The 19974-nt window shown below is 46.4% G+C and overlaps 1 protein-coding gene across 1 annotated transcript; it reads right to left on the bottom strand.

The window, feature by feature from the left end:
- Positions 1-10769: 10769 nt before the first annotated feature.
- Positions 10770-13403, bottom strand: LOC104231885 (uncharacterized). The gene is made up of 2 exons (XM_070173715.1): positions 13260-13403; positions 10770-11201 (listed from the first exon to the last, which is right to left on the bottom strand). The coding sequence occupies exons 1-2, from the start codon at positions 13401-13403 to the stop codon at positions 10770-10772; spliced, it is 576 nt and encodes a 191-aa protein (XP_070029816.1).
- Between the last annotated feature and the right edge of the window lie 6571 nt (positions 13404-19974).

The following is a 19974-nucleotide window of genomic DNA, read 5'->3' as shown; positions in this document are numbered from 1 at the left end:
TGCCAGGGAGGTCCACAGGTTATGCCGGGAGAAAAGAAAAAAGGTCCTTGGGTTATGCTAGGGAAGTCCACGGGTTATGCCGGGAGGAAAGGAAAAAGGTCCCCGGGTTATGCCGGGGATATCCACGGGTTATGCCGGAAGGAAAGAAAAATGTCCCTGGCTTATGCCAGAGAGGTCCACGGGTTATGTAGGGAGAAAAGGAAAAATGTCCTCGGGTTATGTCGGGAAGGTCCACGGGTTATGCCGGGAGAAAAGAAGAAAGATCCATGGGTTATGCTAGGGAGGTCCACGGGTTATTCCGGGAAAAAAGGAAAAAGGTCCCTGGGTTATGCCAGGGAGGTCCACGAGTTATGCTGGGAGAGAAGAAAAAGGTCTCTGGGTAATGCCGGGGAGGTCCACAGGTTATACCGGGAGAAAAGGAAAAAGGTCTCTGGGTTATGCCAGGGACGTCAACGGGTTATGCTGGGAGAAAAAAAAAAGGTCCCAAGGTTATGCCAGGGAGGACCACGGTTATGCCGGGTGAAAAGGAAAAAGGTCCCTATTTTATGCTAGGGAGGTCCACGGGTTATGCCGAGAGAGAAGGAAAAAGGTCCTCCGGTATGCCGGGGAGGTCCACGAGTTATGCCGGGAGAAAAGAAAAAAAAAGGTCTCCGGGTTATGCCGGGGAGGTCCACGGGTTATGCCGGGAGAAAAGAAAAAGATCCCTGGGTTATGTTAGGGAGGTCCACGGGTTATTCCGGGAGAAAAGAAAAACGGACCCTGGGTTATGCCGGGGAGGTCCATGGGTTATGCCGAGAGAAAAGAAAAAGGTCCTTGGGTTATGCTAGAGAGGTCCACGGGTTATGCCTGGAGGAAAGGAAATAGGTCCCTAGGTTATGCCGGGGAGGTCCACGGGTTATGCCTGGAGGAAAGAAAAATGTCCCTTGGTTATGCCAGAGAGGTCCACGGGTTATGTAGGGAGGAAAGAAAAATGTCCCTGGGTTATGCCATGGAGGTCCACGGGTTATGCTGGGAGAAAAGGAAAATGGTCCTCGGGTTATGTCGGGAAGGTCCACGGTTATGCCTGGAGAAAAGGAAAAAGGTCCTCCGGTTATGTCGGGGAGGTCCACGGGTTATGCCGGGAAAAAAGGAAAAAGGTCCCTGGGTTATGCTAGGGAGGTCCACGAGTTATGCTGGGAGAGAAGAAAAAGGTCTCTGGGTTATGCCGGGGAGGTCCACGGGTTATACCGGGAGAAAAGGAAAAAGGTCTCTAGGTTATGCCAGGGACGTCAACGAGTTATGCTGGGAGAAAAGAAAAAGGTCCCAAGGTTATGCCAGGGAGGTCCACGGTTATGCCGGGTGAAAAGGAAAAATGTCTTCAGGTTATGCCGGGAGAAAAGAAAAAAGGTCCCTGGGTTATGCTAGGGAGGTCCACGGGTTATGCCGGGAGAAAAGGAAAAAGGTCCTCGGGTATGTCGGGGAGGTCCACGGGTTATGCTGGGAGAAAAGAAAAAAAAATGTCCCTGGGTTATGCCAGGGAGGTCCACGGGTTATGCCGGGAGAAAAGAAAAAAGTTCCTTGGGTTATGCTAGGGAAGTCCACGGGTTATGCCGGGAGGAAAGGAAAAAGGTCCCTGGGTTATTCCGGGGAGGTCCACGGGTTATGCCGGGAGGAAAGAAAAATGTCCCTGGGTTAGGCTAGAGAGGTCCACGGGTTATGTAGGGAGAAAAGGAAAAAGGTCCTCGGGTTATGTCGGGAAGGTCCACGGGTTATGCCGAGAGAAAAGAAGAAAGATATATGGATTATGCTAGGGAGGTCCACGGGTTATTCCGGGAAAAAACGAAAAAGGTCCCTGGGTTATGCCAGGGAGGTCCACGAGTTATGATGGGAGAGAAGAAAAAGGTCCCTGGGTTATGCCGGGGAGGTCCACGGGTTATACCGGGAGAAAAGGAAAAAGGTCTCTAGGTTATGACAGGGACGTCAACGTGTTATGCTGGGAGAAAAGAAAAAGGTCCCAAGGTTATGCCAGGGAGGTCCACGGTTATGCCGGGTGAAAAGGAAAAAGGTCTTCAGGTTATGCCGGGAGAAAAGAAAAAGGTCTCTGGGTTATGCCGGGGAGGTCCACGGGTTATACCGGGAGAAAAGGAAAAAGGTCTCTGGGTTATGCCAGGGACGTCAACGAGTTATGCTGGGAGAAGAGAAAAAGGTCCCAAGGTTATGCCAGGGAGGTCCACGGTTATGCCGGGTGAAAAGGAAAAAGGTCTTCAGGTTATGCCGGGAGAAAAGAAAAAACGTCCCTGGGTTATGCTAGGGAGGTCCACGGGTTATGCCGGGAGAAAAGGAAAAAGGTCCTCAGGTATGTCGGGGAGGTCCACGGGTTATGCTGGGAGAAAAGAAAAAAAAAGGTCCCTGGGCTATGCCAGGGAGGTCCACGGGTTATGCCGGGAGAAAAGAAAAAAGGTCCTTGGGTTATGCTAGGGAAGTCCACGGGTTATGCCGGGAGGAAAGGAAAAAGGTCCCCGGGTTATGCCGGGGAGGTCCACGGGTTATGCCGGAAGGAAAGAAAAATGTCTCTGGGTTATGCCAGAGAGGTCCACGGGTTATGTAGGGAGAAAAGGAAAAATGTCCTCGGGTTATGTCGGGAAGGTTCACGGGTTATGCCGGGAGAAAAGAAGAAAGATCCATGGGTTATGCTAGGGAGGTCCACGGGTTATTCCGGGAAAAAAGGAAAAAGGTCCCTGGGTTATGCCAGGGAGGTCCACGAGTTATGCTGGGAGAGAAGAAAAAGGTCTCTGGGTTATGCCGGGGAGGTCCACAGGTTATACCGGGAGAAAAGGAAAAAGGTCTCTGGGTTATGCCAGGGACGTCAACGGGTTATGCTGGGAGAAAAAAAAAAGGTCCCAAGGTTATGCCAGGGAGGTCCACGGTTATGCCGGGTGAAAAGGAAAAATGTCTTCAGGTTATGCCGGGAGAAAAGAAAAAAGGTCCCTGGGTTATGCTAGGGAGGTCCACGGGTTATGCCGGGAGAAAAGGAAAAAGGTCCTCGGGTATGTCGGGGAGGTCCACGGGTTATGCTGGGAGAAAAGAAAAAAAATGTCCCTGGGTTATGCCAGGGAGGTCCACGGGTTATGCCGGGAGAAAAGAAAAAAGTTCCTTGGGTTATGCTAGGGAAGTCCACGGGTTATGCCGGGAGGAAAGGAAAAAGGTCCCTGGGTTATTCCGGGGAGGTCCACGGGTTATGCCGGGAGGAAAGAAAAATGTCCCTGGGTTAGGCTAGAGAGGTCCACGGGTTATGTAGGGAGAAAAGGAAAAAGGTCCTCGGGTTATGTCGGGAAGGTCCACGGGTTATGCCGAGAGAAAAGAAGAAAGATATATGGATTATGCTAGGGAGGTCCACGGGTTATTCCGGGAAAAAAGGAAAAAGGTCCCTGGGTTATGCCAGGGAGGTCCACGAGTTATGATGGGAGAGAAGAAAAAGGTCCCTGGGTTATGCCGGGGAGGTCCACGGGTTATACCGGGAGAAAAGGAAAAAGGTCTCTAGGTTATGCCAGGGACGTCAACGTGTTATGCTGGGAGAAAAGAAAAAGGTCCCAAGGTTATGCCAGGGAGGTCCACGGTTATGCCGGGTGAAAAGGAAAAAGGTCTTCAGGTTATGCCGGGAGAAAAGAAAAAAGATCCTTGGGTTATGCCAGGGAGGTCCACGGGTTATGCCGGGAGAAAAGGAAAAAGGTCCTCAGGTATGTCGGGGAGGTCCACGGGTTATGCTGGGAGAAAAGAAAAAAAAAGGTCCCTGGGCTATGCCAGGGAGGTCCACGGGTTATGCCGGGAGAAAAGAAAAAAGGTCCTTGGGTTATGCTAGGGAAGTCCACGGGTTATGCCGGGAGGAAAGGAAAAAGGTCCCCGGGTTATGCCGGGGAGGTCCACGGGTTATGCCGGAAGGAAAGAAAAATGTCTCTGGGTTATGCCAGAGAGGTCCACGGGTTATGTAGGGAGAAAAGGAAAAATGTCCTCGGGTTATGTCGGGAAGGTTCACGGGTTATGCCGGGAGAAAAGAAGAAAGATCCATGGGTTATGCTAGGGAGGTCCATGGGTTATTCCGGGAAAAAAGGAAAAAGGTCCCTGGGTTATGCCAGGGAGGTCCACGAGTTATGCTGGGAGAGAAGAAAAAGGTCTCTGGGTTATGCCGGGGAGGTCCACAGGTTATACCGGGAGAAAAGGAAAAAGGTCTCTGGGTTATGCCAGGGACGTCAACGGGTTATGCTGGGAGAAAAAAAAAAGGTCCCAAGGTTATGCCAGGAAGGTCCACGGTTATGCCGGGTGAAAAGGAAAAAGGTCCCTATTTTATGCTAGGGAGGTCCACGGGTTATGCCGAGAAAGAAGGAAAAAGGTCCTCCGGTATGCCGGGGAGGTCCACGAGTTATGCCGGGAGAAAAGAAAAAAAAAGGTCTCCGGGTTATGCCGGGGAGGTCCACGGGTTATGCCGGGAGAAAAGAAAAAGATCCCTGGGTTATGTTAGGGAGGTCCACGGGTTATTCCGGGAGAAAAGAAAAACGGTCCCTGGGTTATGCCGGGGAGGTCTATGGGTTATGCCGAGAGAAAAGAAAAAGGTCCTTGGGTTATGCTAGAGAGGTCCACGGGTTATGCCTGGAGGAAAGGAAAAAGGTCCCTAGGTTATGCCGGGGAGGTCCACGGGTTATGCCTGGAGGAAATAAAAATGTCCCTTGGTTATGCTAGAGAGGTCCACGGGTTATGTAGGGAGGAAAGAAAAATGTCCCTGGGTTATGCCATGGAGGTCCACGGGTTATGCTGGGAGAAAAGGAAAATGGTCCTCGGGTTATGTCGGGAAGGTCCACGGTTATGCCGGGAGAAAAGAAAAAAGGTCATTGGGTTATGCCAGGGAGGTCCACGGGTTATGCCGGGAGAAAAGGAAAAAGGTCCTCCGGTTATGTCGGGGAGGTCCACGGGTTCTGCCGGGAAAAAGGAAAAAGGTCCCTGGGTTATGCAATGGAGGTCCACGAGTTATGCTGGGAGAGAAGAAAAAGGTCTCTGGGTTATGCCGGGGAGGTCCACGGGTTATACCGGGAGAAAAGGAAAAAGGTCTCTAGGTTATGCCAGGGACGTCAACGAGTTATGCTGGGATAAAAGAAAAAGGTCCCAAGGTTATGCCAGGGAGGTCCACGGTTATGCCGGGTGAAAAGGAAAAAGGTCTTCAGGTTATGCCGGAAGAAAAGAAAAAAGGTCCCTGGGTTATGCTAGGGAGGTCCACGGGTTATGCCGGGAAAAAAGGAAAAATGTCCTCAGGTATGTCGGGGAGGTCCACGGGTTATGCTGGGAGAAAAGAAAAAAAGAGGTCCCTGGGTTATGCCAGGGAGGTCCACGGGTTATGCCGGGAGAAAATAAAAAAGGTCCTTGGGTTATGCTAGGGAAGTCCACGGGTTATGCCGGGAGGAAAGGAAAAAGGTCCTTGGGTTATGCCGGGGAGGTCCACGGGTTATGCGGGGAGGAAAGAAAAATGTCCCTGGGTTATGCTAGAGAGGTCCACGGGTTATGTAGGGAGAAAAGGAAAAAAGTCCTCGGGTTATGTCGGGAAGGTCCACTGGTTATGCCGGGAGAAAAGAAGAAAGATCCATGGGTTATGCTAGGGAGGTCCACGGGTTATTCCGGGAAAAAAGGAAAAAGGTCCCTGGGTTATGCCAGGGAGGTCCACGAGTTATGCTGGGAGAGAAGAAAAAGGTCCCTGGGTTATGCCGGGGAGGTCCACGGGTTATACCGGGAGAAAGGGAAAAAGGTCTCTAGGTTATGCCAGGGACGTCAACGGGTTATGCTGGGAGAAAAGAAAAAGGTCCCAAGGTTATGCCAGGGAGGTCCACGGTTATGCCGGGTGAAAAGGAAAAAGGTCTTCAGGTTATGCCGGGAGAAAAGAAAAAAGGTCTCTGGGTTATGCTAGGGAGGACCACGGGTTATGCTGGGAGAAAAGAAAAAAAACGTTCCCTGGGTTATGCCAGGGAGGTCCACGGGTTATGCCGGGAGAAAAGAAAAAAGGTCCTTGGGTTATGCTAGAGAGGTCCACGGGTTATGCCGGGAGGAAAGGAAAAAGGTCCCTAGGTTATGCCCGGGAGGTCCACGGGTTATGCCGGGAGGAAAGAAAAATGTCCCTGGGTTATGCCAGAGAGGTCCACAGGTTATGTAGGGAGAAAAGGAAAAAGGTCCTCGGGTTATGTCGGGAAGGTCCACGGGTTATGCCGGGAGAAAAGAAGAAAGATCCATGGGTTATGCTAGGGAGTTCCACGGGTTATTCCGGGAAAAAAGGAAAAAGGTCCCAAGGTTATGCAAAGGAGGTCCACGAGTTATGCTGGGAGAGAAGAAAAAGGTCCCTGGGTTATGCCGGGGAGGTCCACGGGTTATACCGGGAGAGAAGGAAAAAGGTCTCTAGGTTATGCCAGGGACGTCAACGGGTTATGCTGGGAGAAAAGAAAAAGGTCCCAAGGTTATGCCAGGGAGGTCCACGGTTATGCCGGGTGAAAAGGAAAAAGGTCTTCAGGTTATGCCGGGAGAAAAGAAAAAGGTCCCTGGGTTATGCTAGGGAGGTCCACGGGTTATGCCGGGAGAAAAGGAAAAAGGTCCTCAGGTATGTCGGGGAGGTCCACGGGTTATGCTGGGAGAAAAGAAAATAAACGTTCCCTGGGTTATGCCAGGGAGGTCCACGGGTTATGCCGGGAGAAAAGAAAAAAGGTCCTTGGGTTATGCTAGAGAGGTCCACGGGTTATGCCGGGAGGAAAGGAAAAAGGTCCCTAGGTTATGCCGGGGAGGTCCACGAGTTATGCCGGGAGGAAAGAAAAATGTCCCTGGGTTATGCCAGAGAGGTCCACAGGTTATGTAGGGAGAAAAGGAAAAAGGTCCTCGGGTTATGTCGGGAAGGTCCACGGGTTATGCCGGGAGAAAAGAAGAAAGATCTATGGGTTATGCTAGGGAGGTCCACGGGTTATGCTGGGAGAAAAGGAAAAAGGTCCTCCGGTTATGCCGGGGAGGTCCACGGGTTATGCCGGGAGAATAGAAAAATATAGATCACTGGGTTATGCCAAGGAGGTCCATTGATTATGCCAGGATAAAAGGAAAAAGGTCCCTGGGTTATGCCGGGAGGTCCACGGGTTATGCTGAGAGAAAAGAAAAAAGGTCCCTGGGTTATGCTAGGGAGGTCCACGGGTTATGTTTGGAGAAAAGAAAAAGGTCCCAAGGTTATGCCAGGGAGGTCCACGGTTATGCCGAGAGAAATGGAAAAAGGTCTTCAGGTTATGCCGGGAGAAATTAAAAAAGGTCCCTGTTTTATGCTAGGGAGGTCCACAGGTTATGCCGAGAGAGAAGGAAAAAGGTCCTCCGGTATGCCGAGGAGGTCCACGAGTTATGACGTGAGAAAAGAAAAAAAAATGTCTCCGGGTTATGCCGGGGAGGTCCACGGGTTATGCCGGGAGAAAAGAAAAAGATCCCTGGGTTATGTTAGGGAGGTCCACGGGTTATTTCGGGAGAAAAGAAAAACGGTCCCTGGGTTATGCCGGGGAGGTCCATGGGTTATGCCGAAAGAAAAGAAAAAGGTCCTTGGGTTATGCTAGGGAGGTCCACGGGTTATGCCGGGAGGAAAGGAAAAAGGTCCCTAGGTTACGCCGGGGAGGTCTACGGGTTATGCCGGGAGGAAAGAAAATTGTCCCTGGGTTATGCCAGAGAGGTCCACTGATTATGTAGGGAGAAAAGGAAAAAGGTCCTCGGTTTATGTAGGGAAGGTCCACGGGTTATGCCGGGAGAAAAGAAGAAAGATCCATGGGTTATGCTAGGGAGGTCCACGGGTTATGCCGGGAGAAAAGGAAAAAGGTCCTCCGGTTATGCCGAGGAGGTCCACGGGTTATGCCGGGAGAATAGAAAAATATAGATCACTGGGTTATGCCAAGGAGGTCCATTGATTATGCCAGGATAAAAGGAAAAAGGTCCCTGGGTTATGCCGGGAGGTCCACGGGTTATGCCGAGAGAAAAGAAAAAAGGTCCTTGGGTTATTCCAGGGAGAAAAGAAAAAAGGACCCTGGGTTATGCCAGGGAGGTCCACGGGTTATGCCAGGAGATGAGAAAAAAGGTCCTTGGATTATGCCATGGAGAAAAGAAAATAGGTCTTTGGGTGATGCCAGGGAGAAAAGAAAAAAGGTCCCTGGGTTATGCCAAGGAGGTCCACGGGTTATGCTGGGAGAAAAGAAAAAGGTCCCAAGGTTATGCCATGGAGGTCCACGGTTATGCCGGGAGAAAAGGAAAAAGGTCTTCATCTTATGCCGGGAGAAAAGAAAAAAGGTCTTTGGGTTATGCTAGGGAGGTCCACGGGTTATGCCGGAAGAAAAGGAGAAAGGTCCTCCGGTTATGCCGAGGAGGTCCATGGGTTATGCCGGTAGAAAAGAAAAAAAAATGTCCCTGGGTTATGTTAGGGAGGTCCACAGGTTATGCTCGGAGAAAAAGGAAAAAGGTCTCTGGGTTATGCCGGGGAGGTCCACGGGTTATGTCGGGAGAAAAGAAAAAAAGTCTTTGGGTTATGACAGGGAGGTCCACGGGTTATGCCGGGAGAAAAGAAAAAAGGTCCCTGGGTTATTCCAGGGAGAAAAACAATAGGTCCCTGGGTGATGCAGGGAGAAAAGAAAAAAGGTCTCTGGGTTATGCCAGGGAGGTCTAGGGTTTATGCCAGGGATAACTAGGGAATGGGGCCCTATGTTGGAAGGATGCAGCTAGAGATTGGATGCCTTATACTACCATGATTTTGAACTTTCCTTCCTCTCTTTTCATTTTGTTTTTAGTTTAAGTAAATGAGTAAAATGCAGGAAAGAATTTGAAGGAGACTTCCCTTTTGGATTGATTATTGCTGCAGAGCTATTTCTTGATTTTGCGCATTTTCCTTTTGGTTGTACCTGCTTCTTGCATGGTTGCTTTGGATGGTACTTGTTTCAATTTTTCAAACAAAGAACAATTGTTAATTTGAAACGGTGGTTGGTTTTGTGGCCTTTATTTTTTTGATTACTTCATCTCGGCCCAACTTTTTTGTTGAGAACCTCTACTGCTTGCTGGCTATTCTGAAGATTAATCTCTCTCCTAAAACCGAGGAACTCAACTTTTAAAAACTTCCATGACAGTTCGCCCGTATGGGGCTTTGGTCCTTTCACTTTATTCTACCTCTCGGGGCTTTTGCCTTTGGCTTTCTTTTCATTTTCAATAACTTTTGGTTGCAGAGCATCGGCCATCATGGCCAGTCGGGGTCGACTTGATGCACTCACTGAGGCTGGGTACTTTCTTTGAATTTGGCCCTTATAAAGTGGGACCCTGTAAAACCAATCTTGCCAACTTTTCTTTTTATTAGTTTTGGAAATAGAGTTAGACCGAAAGGGATTCAAGGAAAAGTAAACAAAGGACAAGAAAATGAATTTAAAGAGAAGTGTCCCTTTTGGGGAGGAATGAAAGACTTCTCTAGGGTACATGCAGATTTCAATAGACATGACATGCTTCGTGAATTGGGTGCTCGATCCGCAAAAACTAACCCAACTTCCCATAAACCCATTGCAACCCTTGTTTCAAAACCGAGAAACCTTGTCAGGACTTTTTCAATACCAATAGTGTTAAGGGGTTTCTTCTTTTCGATCAACGGTGCCTTTTGCGGGTTTTCGCCAATCGACCTCTCTTATTTCTCTTCTTACCATCGCCTTATAGTGCTCTTTTACGAGTTTTCACTAACAAGACTCTCTCATTTTCAATTTCTCTGCTCACCATCGCCTCACGGTGCCCATAGGTTTTCACCAATAAGACTCTCTCATTTTACTTCTCTCATTTTAACTGCATAGGATCCAAACAGCTGGATTCTCTGATTTTTGAAAACCTTTCGCTGATTGATAGGAAGGACTTGAACAAGGTTTGGGGTAAAACAAAATGGGATAGAATGACAACTTTGGAGCCATCCAGGCGGAATCATCGCCGAACCATTATAACATCTGCCCCAGTTTAACTTTTAAGGGAAAACCAGATTTTTATTTGTTGTGACTGAACCCCAGAGAGAGGCTGCCTATGTATCCTTTCGAAATCAAGTCGAACGTAGTTCAGGGCAAACATTTAGTTTTTGTACTTGTTTTTGTTTTCTTTTTTTTGGTTACAAACATCTTCAAGTTCCTAAGAGGGTAATGAAAGAAAGGTAACTGGCTCAAAGGGTTAACAAAAGATTGGAGTTTTTGGGGTAGTGAGAATGAAAGTCTTCGTCATCCCAATCGGACAATGCTATTGTTGCAGAAGGTTTAGACATAATACCTTTTGACTGCATCTACATTCACAGCTATTTCAAGGTCATTCCCTTCAATATCTCCCAGATACAATGCCCCTTCTGGCAATAATTTTCTGATAATGTATGTGCCTTTCCAGTTGGGAGCAAATTTTCCTTTTGCTTCCTGATGATGGGGGAGAATACACCTCAAAATGAGTTGTCCTACTTCAAAATTTCTTGGCCGCACTTTCTTGTTGTAGGCACGGGCCATTCTTTGCTGGTACAACTGCCCATAGAAGACCATGACCATTTGTTTTTCATCGATCAGGGTTAACTATTCCAAACGGGTTATGACCCACTCACTTTCAATTAAAGCCTCAACAATAATCCGGAGAGAAGGTATTTCTACTTCCGCGAGTATTAAGGCTTCAGTGCCATAAACCAGTAGGTACGGGGTTGCTCCGACCGATGTGCGCATCGTGGTGCGATACTCCAACAATGCAAAAGGCAACTTTTCATGCCACTACCTGGAACTTTGAATCATCTTTCTCAAAATCTTTTTGATGTTCTTGTTTGCTGCTTCGACGCCACCATTGGCTTTGGGACGATAGGGAGTAGAGTTCTGATGCATTATCTTGAATTGTTCACATATCTCCCCCATCAAATGACTATTCAGATTTATAGCATAATCTGTGATGATAGTTGCAGGAATACCAAAACAACAGATAAGATTGGAGTGCTCGAAATCTACCACGACTTTCTTGCTGACAGATTTAAGAGTAATTTCTTCAACCCATTTAGTGAAATAGTCGATGGCAACCAGTATGAATCTGTGCCCATTTGAGGCTTTTGGCTCAATTGCCCCGAAGGCATCCATGCCCCAAGCAACGAATGGCCAAGGCGTTGACATGGGATGCAGTTCTGTAGGCGGTGCATGAATCAAATCACCGTGCACCTGGCATTGATGACATTTCTGGACGAAACTGAAGCAGTCTTTTTCCATAGTCATCCATTAATAACCCACTCGAAGGATTTTCTTTGCCAAAACATACTCATTCATGTGGGGTCCGCACACTCCTGCGTGTACTTAATACATGATTCTTCCGGCTACTTCGGCGTCCACATATCTTAACAAGTTGAGGTTCGGGGTCCTTTTGTACAAGACATCACCACTCAAGAAAAATCCACTTGTGTGTCGTCTAATGGTTCTCTTTTGGTCTCCACTGGTTTGCTCGGGGTATTCTTTAGTTTTCAAAAATCTTTTGATGTCATGATACTTTGGCCAAACATTTGGTTCTGCCTCAACCGTATTACAGTAGCCGTGCCTTTCCCTGATTTGGATTTCCAAGGGATCAATGTGGGCATTGCCTGGGTATGGCAGCATCGAGGCTAAAGTGGAAAGTGCATCAGCTAGTTCATTGTGGCAACGAGGGATGTACCTGAAATTTATTGACTTGAATTGCTTGCCAAGATCTTCCACATGTTGCCTATAAGGAATAATCTTGACATCTCGGGTTTCCCATTCTCCTTGAGCTTGCTAGATAATTAGATCCGAGTCTCCCATGATTTATAGTTCTTCGACATCTTGGTCGATATCCACGTTCATACCCATAATGCAGGCTTTGTACTCGGCAGTGTTGTTCGTGCAAAAGAACCGAAGCCGGACTATGGCTAGATAATGCTGACCAGTGGGTGAGATCACGATTTCCCCAAGTCCAACATCTTTTGTGTTTACTGCCCCATCAAAGAACATTTTCTAAGCATTGGTGTCTTCGGATATTGCCTCAATTGAATTTACCTCTTCGTCCGAGAAGTAGGTGCTCAAAGGTTGGTATTCATTATCAACCGAGTTTTCAGCCAGGTGATCTGCTAACGCCTGGGCTTTCATTGTCGTGTGAGTGACATAGACTATGTCAAATTCAGTGAGCAGGATCTGCCACTTTGCTAACCTCCCAGTGGGCATTGGCTTCTGGAATATGTATTTTCAGGGATCCAACCTGGTTATGAGGTAATTGGAGTAGGCTTGTAGATAACGGCTCAGCTTCCGAGCAACCCAAGTTAAAGAGCAACAAGTTCTTTCCAATAAAGTGTACTTGGCTTCATAACTAGTAAACTTCTTGCTCAGATAGTAAATGGCATGCTCTTTCTTTCCGGTCACATCATTTTGCCCGAGGACACAGCCGAAAGAGTTTTCCAAGACTGTCAGATACAAGAACAGAGGCTTCCCTAGCTTAGGTGGGACCAAGACTAGCGGATTTGACAGATATTCAATCATTTTGTCAAAAGTTTCTTGACATTCATCTGTCCATTTAATTGTTGCATCTTTCTTTAACAGCTTGAAGATGGGTTCACATGTAGATGTCAGTTGGGCAATGAATCGGCTGATGTAGTTCAATCTTCCCAACAAGCTCATAACATCTTTCTTGGTTCTCGGAGGAGGCAAATCCCGAATAGACTTTATCTTTGTTGGGTCAAACTCGATGCCTCTCCGACTGACTATGAATCCCAAGAGTTTGTCGGACGGTACTCCAAATGCACACTTGGATGGGTTCAACCCGAGCTTGTTGTCAAAGAATTTTCACAAATCCCGAACATGGTCATCCTGGGTCATGGACTTGATGATCATGTCGTCCACATACACCTCTATCTCTTGATGCATCATATCATGAAATATTGCAATCATGGCCCTCATGTAAATTGCCCTAGCATTCTTCAGACCAAACGGCATGACCCTGTAACAATATGTGCCCCAGGGTGTGGTAAAAGATGTCTTTACTGCATCCTCTTCATCCATCAACAACTAATGATATCCTGTGTAACAATCCACAAAGGACTGTATCTCATGTTTGGCGTAGTTATCAACAAGGATGTGGATGTTCGGCAAAGGGAAGTTATCCTTAGGACTTGCTTTGCTCAAATCTCTGTAATCTACACACACTACGGTTTTTCCGTCTTTCTTTAGCACTGGAACGACATTGGCTAGCCATGTGGTTTATCGAACCACTTGGATTACCCCTACTTTCAACTGTTTCGTGACCTCTTCTTTGATCTTGTCAATGATATCAGTTTTACACTTTCTTTGCTTTTGCTGGACAGGGGGATAATCGGGGTAAGTCGGCAACTTATGAACTACCAGATCAACACTTAGCCCTGGCATGTCGTCATATGACCAAGCAGACACATCTTTTAACTCAAACAAGAGTTGGATTAATGCATCCTGAGTTTTTCAATCTGTGTGAATGCTTATCTTAGTTTCCCTGATTTCTTCAGAACTACCCAAATTAACCGGCTCAGTATCATTTAAGTTCGGCTTAGGTTTATTCTCAAATTGTTCCAATTCTCAATTTATTTGCCTAAAAGCTTCTTCTTCATCACATTTTGGTTCTTGGTTCATTATTTCACAGCTAGCCTCATCATCCTCTTCCTCATTGTATTTAGGCTTGACAAATGTTCTATACATATGCGGAATTGGCTGAGGTAAGACCCAACTGTCGTTCTTTCTTTCATCTTCCCATTTTACATTAGCTGGCATGGGTCGGAATCCTACCCCAAAGAACTTCTCGCTGGCAGTCAGGTTGATAGGTTTTGCTATTCCTTGCAATGATTTCCCGAGCCCCTTCCCAGGTTTGTACCCATGCCTGATCATTTCTTTGGAAACTATGATTGATGCATTTGAAAGGAAGGGTTGAGGGCAAGGGTTTACTTCTTCACATTGGTCTGCGATCATAATCTCAAAAGCCTGATAGACTATGTGTTCACTCCCCTCTCTTACTTCAAGACACGGGACTGACGGGTCCCGATAAATCGATTGCTCATCTTCCCCATGAACTACAATCTCGTGATCCTCATGTTCGAACTTCACCATCTGGTGGAGAGTAGAAGGCACAGCCCCCGCTGCATGAATCCACGGCCTTCCCAAGAGAAATTGTAGGAAATATGCATGTCCAAAAATAGGAAGGTCACCTCGAAGTCTACCGGGCCGATAGTCAGGATTAGATCAATCTCTACTATTGTATCCCTCTATATGTCATCAAAGGCACACATACAGACGTTGTTGGGTCTGAATCTCTCAGTATCGATTTCCATACGCTGCAGAGTTGAGAGTGGACAAATATCTACCCAGAACCACAATCTAACATGACCCTTTTCATATAATACCCTTCGCATTTGACTGTCAGGTGAAGGGCTTTGTTTTGTGCGGCCCCCTCCGAGGGCAGATCATTCTTGCTGAAGGAGATTTGGCTTATTGCAAAAAACCTCTCTGCCATCCTCTCCAACTATTCTATAGTGGTTTCAATGGGTACATACGCTTCGTTGAGAGTTTTGATCAATACCGTTTGATGTTCAGTGTAGTTCATCAACAGAGATAACAGAAAGACTTGAGCAGGAGACTTTCGAAGCTTGTCGATTATTTCGTAATCTGCCATTTTCATTTTTTGAAAGAACGCCTCTGCTTTTTCAGCACTCACCAGCTTCTTAGGTGGGAAACGCTTTTTCGTGGCATTATTCACCTCCTCCAAATTGAAGTACTTCTCGGCCGGGCTATTTATTGAACTTCTGCCGATATCTCTTTGCCTATGTAAGTCACTACTGATTTTTTATATTTATATGGCACCGCGGTGGGATCTGTCATGGGCTTTTGAGGCGCACGGCCAATAACCACAGGCTCACTAAGCTTTGGTGGAATTATTGGCCCCCGCATCACGTAGGTTCCCTTGGGCACATACATTTGAGCTCCCTTGTTTAACTCAAACCTTCTGGGAGGGCTCAACGACATCTGTTATTTCTTGCGGCCTCAAGGTACATAGAGAACAACATCTTTGGAGGGCGCTGCCCCAGTTTCAACTTTCACTTTCTTTTCCATCTTCTGAGGGGTGGTTTTCCTCTTTTTCTGCCCCTTTTCTTGTTTCGCGATAGCTTTTGGCTTCTTTTCTACATCGGCTATGGAAATGATGGATTTCAGGGCTAGGTCAAACTCCTTATCTTTACAAATCATTCCAATAACCTGCCCGTTGTTGTGAGCCGTTAGTGGATTGTTGGTTACATTAGTAATATCTTCATCCATTAGCACTATTCTCTTTTGTTCTATCAGATCTTCCACAGCCCTATTCAAGGTACAACAATTTTTATATCATGCCCCTCTGCCCCTGAACGATAGGCACACCGGGTGCCATGTTGGTAAGAGGGTGATTCTGGGTTGTTGCCTATTCGGGGGTATAGGTTGCATCAAACCCATTTGGACCAATTTTGGGAATAGGATAGAATAGGACTCACCGATGGGTGTGAAGTTTGTTTTCCTTAGCGTCTCCCGGGCACGAAAGTTGTTTTGTGAAGGTCGGGGATTATAGTGAGCTTGGTAAGGAGGTTGATTTCTGGGAAGTGGAGCTATGTTCTAGTTAAATTGTTGTTGTGGCCTGACATAGGGTTGGGCATTCATCACTGTGTATGGCTTAGGAGCATAAGCTACATCTTGGTGGGGATAGTAGTGCTGTGGGATTCTTTCAAAGAAAAGTGATCTGGGTGGACGGGGATTTCCCGCACTCGAAGTTGCCATTGATGTTTCTTCCTTTTTCTTTCGATTTGATACTCCTCCAGACCCACCCTGGATGGCTTGGGAGGTAGCCCTTATAGCAGACTGACTCAAGATTCACCCTGTTTTCTACCCATTTTCAACCATTTCACCGATTTTGATGGCTTCGGCAAACGGCTTACCCATCACAGACATCATATTTTGATAATAATCGGCCTCTTGGGTTTGAAGGAAGACCGTGACCATTTCAATTTCATCCATGGGAGGATTTACCCTAGAGGATTGCTCACACCACTTGACAGCGTACTCTCGAAAGCTTTCAGTGGACTTCTTCTTTATATTTGTCAATGAGTTTCTGTCCGGGGAAATGTCGATGTTGTGTTGAAACTGTTTGACAAAGTCCCAAGCCAGGTCATCCCAGATATGCCAATGGGATATATCTTGGGCCATATATCATTTAGATGCAATGCCGACCAAACTCTCTCCGAAGGAGTCCATGAGAAGCTCTTCTTTTCCGCCCGCTCCCCGCAACTGGTTGCAATACCTTTTGAGTTGGGCAAGGGGATCCCCATGCCCGTCATATTTCTCAAACTTTGGGGTTATGAAACCAACGGAGAGGTGTACATGTGGGAACATGCATAGGTCAGCGTAAGATACGCTCTTTTGCCCACTCAAACCTTGTATATTCTTTAGGCTCTGCTCCATGCTTCTCACTTTTCTTGTAATCTCCTCTTGCTTAAGGTTTTTTGAAATTTTCTCCTGCTCTATGGTAAACTTGTACCGAGGCGGCTAAGGATAGGCACTAGTAGCAAACTGGGTTGGTTCCATTGGAAAAGATAGTGCTTGAAAGGTGAAAGAGGATGGATCGAAGCTAGGCCTAGGTAAGGTATGTTGTGACGTAGCTGAGCAAGGTGGCGCAATGATTATGTTTGAAACTGCACCTGAAGCTAACACCTGGGGGTGAGCTTCAGAAGGTGTTCCCGCAAAATTGGCGGAAATGGTAGGACATCCCAGTGGGGTGTGTGGATAGCTTATGGGAATGTTGGAGGTCCCACTTGCCCTGGGAAAAAGCTCGGGAAATCCAGAGATTGCACTTGGTGGTTCTTTTCTGTTTTCCCAGGCATCCCACATTTCCATCATGCAGAGACGCAGAAATCTATTTTCCTCGGCAGCTGCCGATTATGAAGTTGGGATGCCCGAGATCGGACTCTCAACCGCAATAGGAATTGTTGGCAGAGTCATTTCCGAAGACATTTCAACGCTTCCTTTCGACCTCATGAAGTATGGATGTGAAGCCAGACTACCACAAAACCAACAACCTTACTATAAAACCTGGGCTTAACAGTAGACAAAAAACTGGTTAGTTTGAAGCAAATAACACATAGGTAATCTCACGTTGGGGGGTGTGATGCACCTATATAGTTAAATGTGTTCCTACGTGTTTCACAACGGTTGCACGTTTCATCCCGGCTTTACTTATCTTTCCCGATTTTATCTTCTTTCCACTTTCCAATTTTCCACTCTTTTCTTTCCATCTCTTTTCTTGCTCTCTTTTTCTCATTTTTCTTTTGATTTTTCTTTGGCTCTCTTTTCTTTCTTTTTTTTTGGGTTTTTCTTTTGGGTCTTTATTTCACATACCTCTCTTATTTGAGTTATTTACAAAATCATGATCAGATCCAATGAGGATTGCCTACACATAACGATGTCGCGTGAATCAGATAATTACGTAGTTCAAGAAAAATAAATGCGAAAAATAAATAAACAATCTTTTTTTGGGAATTTTCGATTTTCATTGATAAAAACTCCTAAACTTTCTATTACAAAAGACTTCAACTACTCATTTTCTTGGAATATAAAACTACGAACAGACTCAAAATAAACCGAAATACAGACTCAATAAATGAAAAATCAGGAATACATCAAGGTTCGACTCCTGGGGCCCATGGGATATCATTCGATCTCGTCACGGGCCTACGTGCGAGATCCCCTTGAAGCTGCTCCAAATCACTCATTATCTGGCGGACAAATGTCGTCACTGCTGTGAAGAAAGTGGTTCTAGTCATGTCCTCGCATGCTTGGCATTTCATGACAATGTAGTCGGCAATGGCTCTAACCCTCTCTCGGATTCTACCTATTTCCTGAAGCAGATGCCCAACCTGTTGATTCCTGGATTCTAATACCTGAGTGTCGTGATGGTTTTGATTTTGCAACTGTTGCATTTCTTCCTCCATCCGAGCCATCAAATCATAACAATGTTCCCTATCAGCTTTAAAGTCCTTGTCCTACTTGGCCGCCTCATTCTCATGAGTAGTTAAGTTTCTCTTCACATTGGTGATTGTCCCTTCATATTTTCTTTTCATGTGCTGCACAAATTGTGCCCGCCCTTCTGCGTTCTTTACCAATTGGGCGCGGACTTTTGCTAGGATGGCTTCAGACTTTTCTAGGTCATCTTGACACTCAAGTGCTTTCTTTCTTAGACTGCTTATAAGCCTTTCATCCGCTCGGCTTCTTTCAGGGTTTCTAGTAGTTATTCTTATTTTCTGGATTTGAGCTTTGAGGGCTTCGTTTTCCTGAGTTAGCTTTTTCTTTTCCCCTTCATCTGCGGCAGCCTGGATACTATTGCCAAACTTGAGGTCCCTGATTTGTCCCTCTAATTTACTTATTTTGGCTATATAGCTTTCTACTTTTGCCAACCAGCCCCACTGCTCTTGCGAGTCGTTGGTGAACTGTTAAACATGAGCTCTCTTAGTAGGTCCCTCAGGAATCTGAAACCTTTTACCGAACCAAATAATGTACTTGGGATCTACTTCACCTCTAGCTAGATCCTGCACCATAGTCTTAGGTTCAAGAAATCTGCATTCATTCCACACTTGGCGAACTCTTCCTCCCGGAAATACGGCCATTGGGCCCAATTTGACGACATGTCCACTCAAATCTACATCATGGAGGACGATTTGAAATCTGCCCAATTGACACAAAACCCTATGAGGAGCATATGCCTGGATGCTCCGGATGCCCATCAGGAGGAGATAACATACTTCGGCTGATATGTATACAACTTCGGTGGCAGGGAGCCATCCGAATGTCCACTCAATCTTATCGGCAGTCAAAGATTTCAAGTGTGCAAACCAAGCCTCAGTACCCTTGGGAAATTCAACACCCACCCCTCGGCTTTCAAATTCTTCGATGCAATTCAAATCGGTCATCCCGTAGTTCGTATACCCGACACGGTGGCAGAGATGTTCCTGTATCAACAATTGTAATAGTAGGTTACACCCTTGGAAGAACTTTCCCACTTCCCGAAAGATAGTCAAAGCTCGGTAAATCTCGGATAGGATTAGGGGAACCAAAGTGCCATTAGCTTTCTTGATTGCGACATCAACCATTCTTACGAGGCCCAATTCTACGTTACCGTATTTCCGCGGACAAATTATAACACCCAAGAACGCTACTATAAAGACCAAACACCGCCTTGCCTTCCATTTATCTTTATTTCCGGCATGGATCAGACCAGTATTCGGTGCTTCGAAGCCTTGGGGGTCACCATAGCGTTGATACAAGAACTGAAAAGTGCAATACCCTTCAAACAAATTCCCATCCTGAATGTCCCGGCTAATACTCAACATGTCGAGAAATTTGTGGGGAGATACCGGTCTTGGTGACAAAGGGAAACGACTTCTAAGGTTTCCACTGAGGCCGGCATACCCCACGATTTCCTCTAACGTGGGTGTGAGCTCAAAGTCAGAAAAGCGAAACACATTGCGAGTTGGATCCCAAAAAGGTATCAAGGCTTCAATCACGTCCAATCATGGCTTGATGTTTAAAAGTCCGATAAGCCCACCCAAAGCCTTTACCACGGTTCTTCTACTGCCTTTCCCTAAATCATCTCACCACATGTGGAGCTATAAGGGGATCTCTTTAAGAGCTACGAAGGGTTCATTTTCATCTGTGCTCATCCTGCACATTCATTAAGGTGATTTAATTAAAAGAAAAATTATGACTCATTTTGACTCAAGAAAACGTTATCACTATTTTTTCAAAATTTTCATAAAAAAAAATCCGGCTTTGCAAATACGGCCTTTCAGCACTTCGAGGAGAAGATTTTAAGGCTGTGTTTGCTAAATGGCCCAAACTTTTAAAAAGCAACCAAAAGTGGTTGTTCTTGCAAAAACGGTCTTCCGGCGCCCTTTTGGGGACA

The sequence above is a fragment of the Nicotiana sylvestris genome, chromosome 4, assembly GCF_000393655.2.
Source record: "Nicotiana sylvestris chromosome 4, ASM39365v2, whole genome shotgun sequence".
In the NCBI taxonomy this organism is placed as follows: Eukaryota; Viridiplantae; Streptophyta; class Magnoliopsida; order Solanales; family Solanaceae; genus Nicotiana; species Nicotiana sylvestris.
Note: the sequence above shows the minus strand (reverse complement) of the source record. Positions and strands in the feature narration are given on the sequence as shown.

Bases quoted from the DNA above. Each gene is read 5' to 3' on its own strand.
- LOC104231885 (XM_070173715.1), bottom strand. From the start codon at position 13,403: ATGCCAGGGCTAAGTGTTGATCTGGTAGTTCATAAGTTGCCGACTTAC. The intron at 11,202-13,259 runs GTAATCCAAGTG...CATCAATGCCAG, and splicing joins CGAAACAGTTGAAAGTAGGG to GTGCACGGTGATTTGATTCA.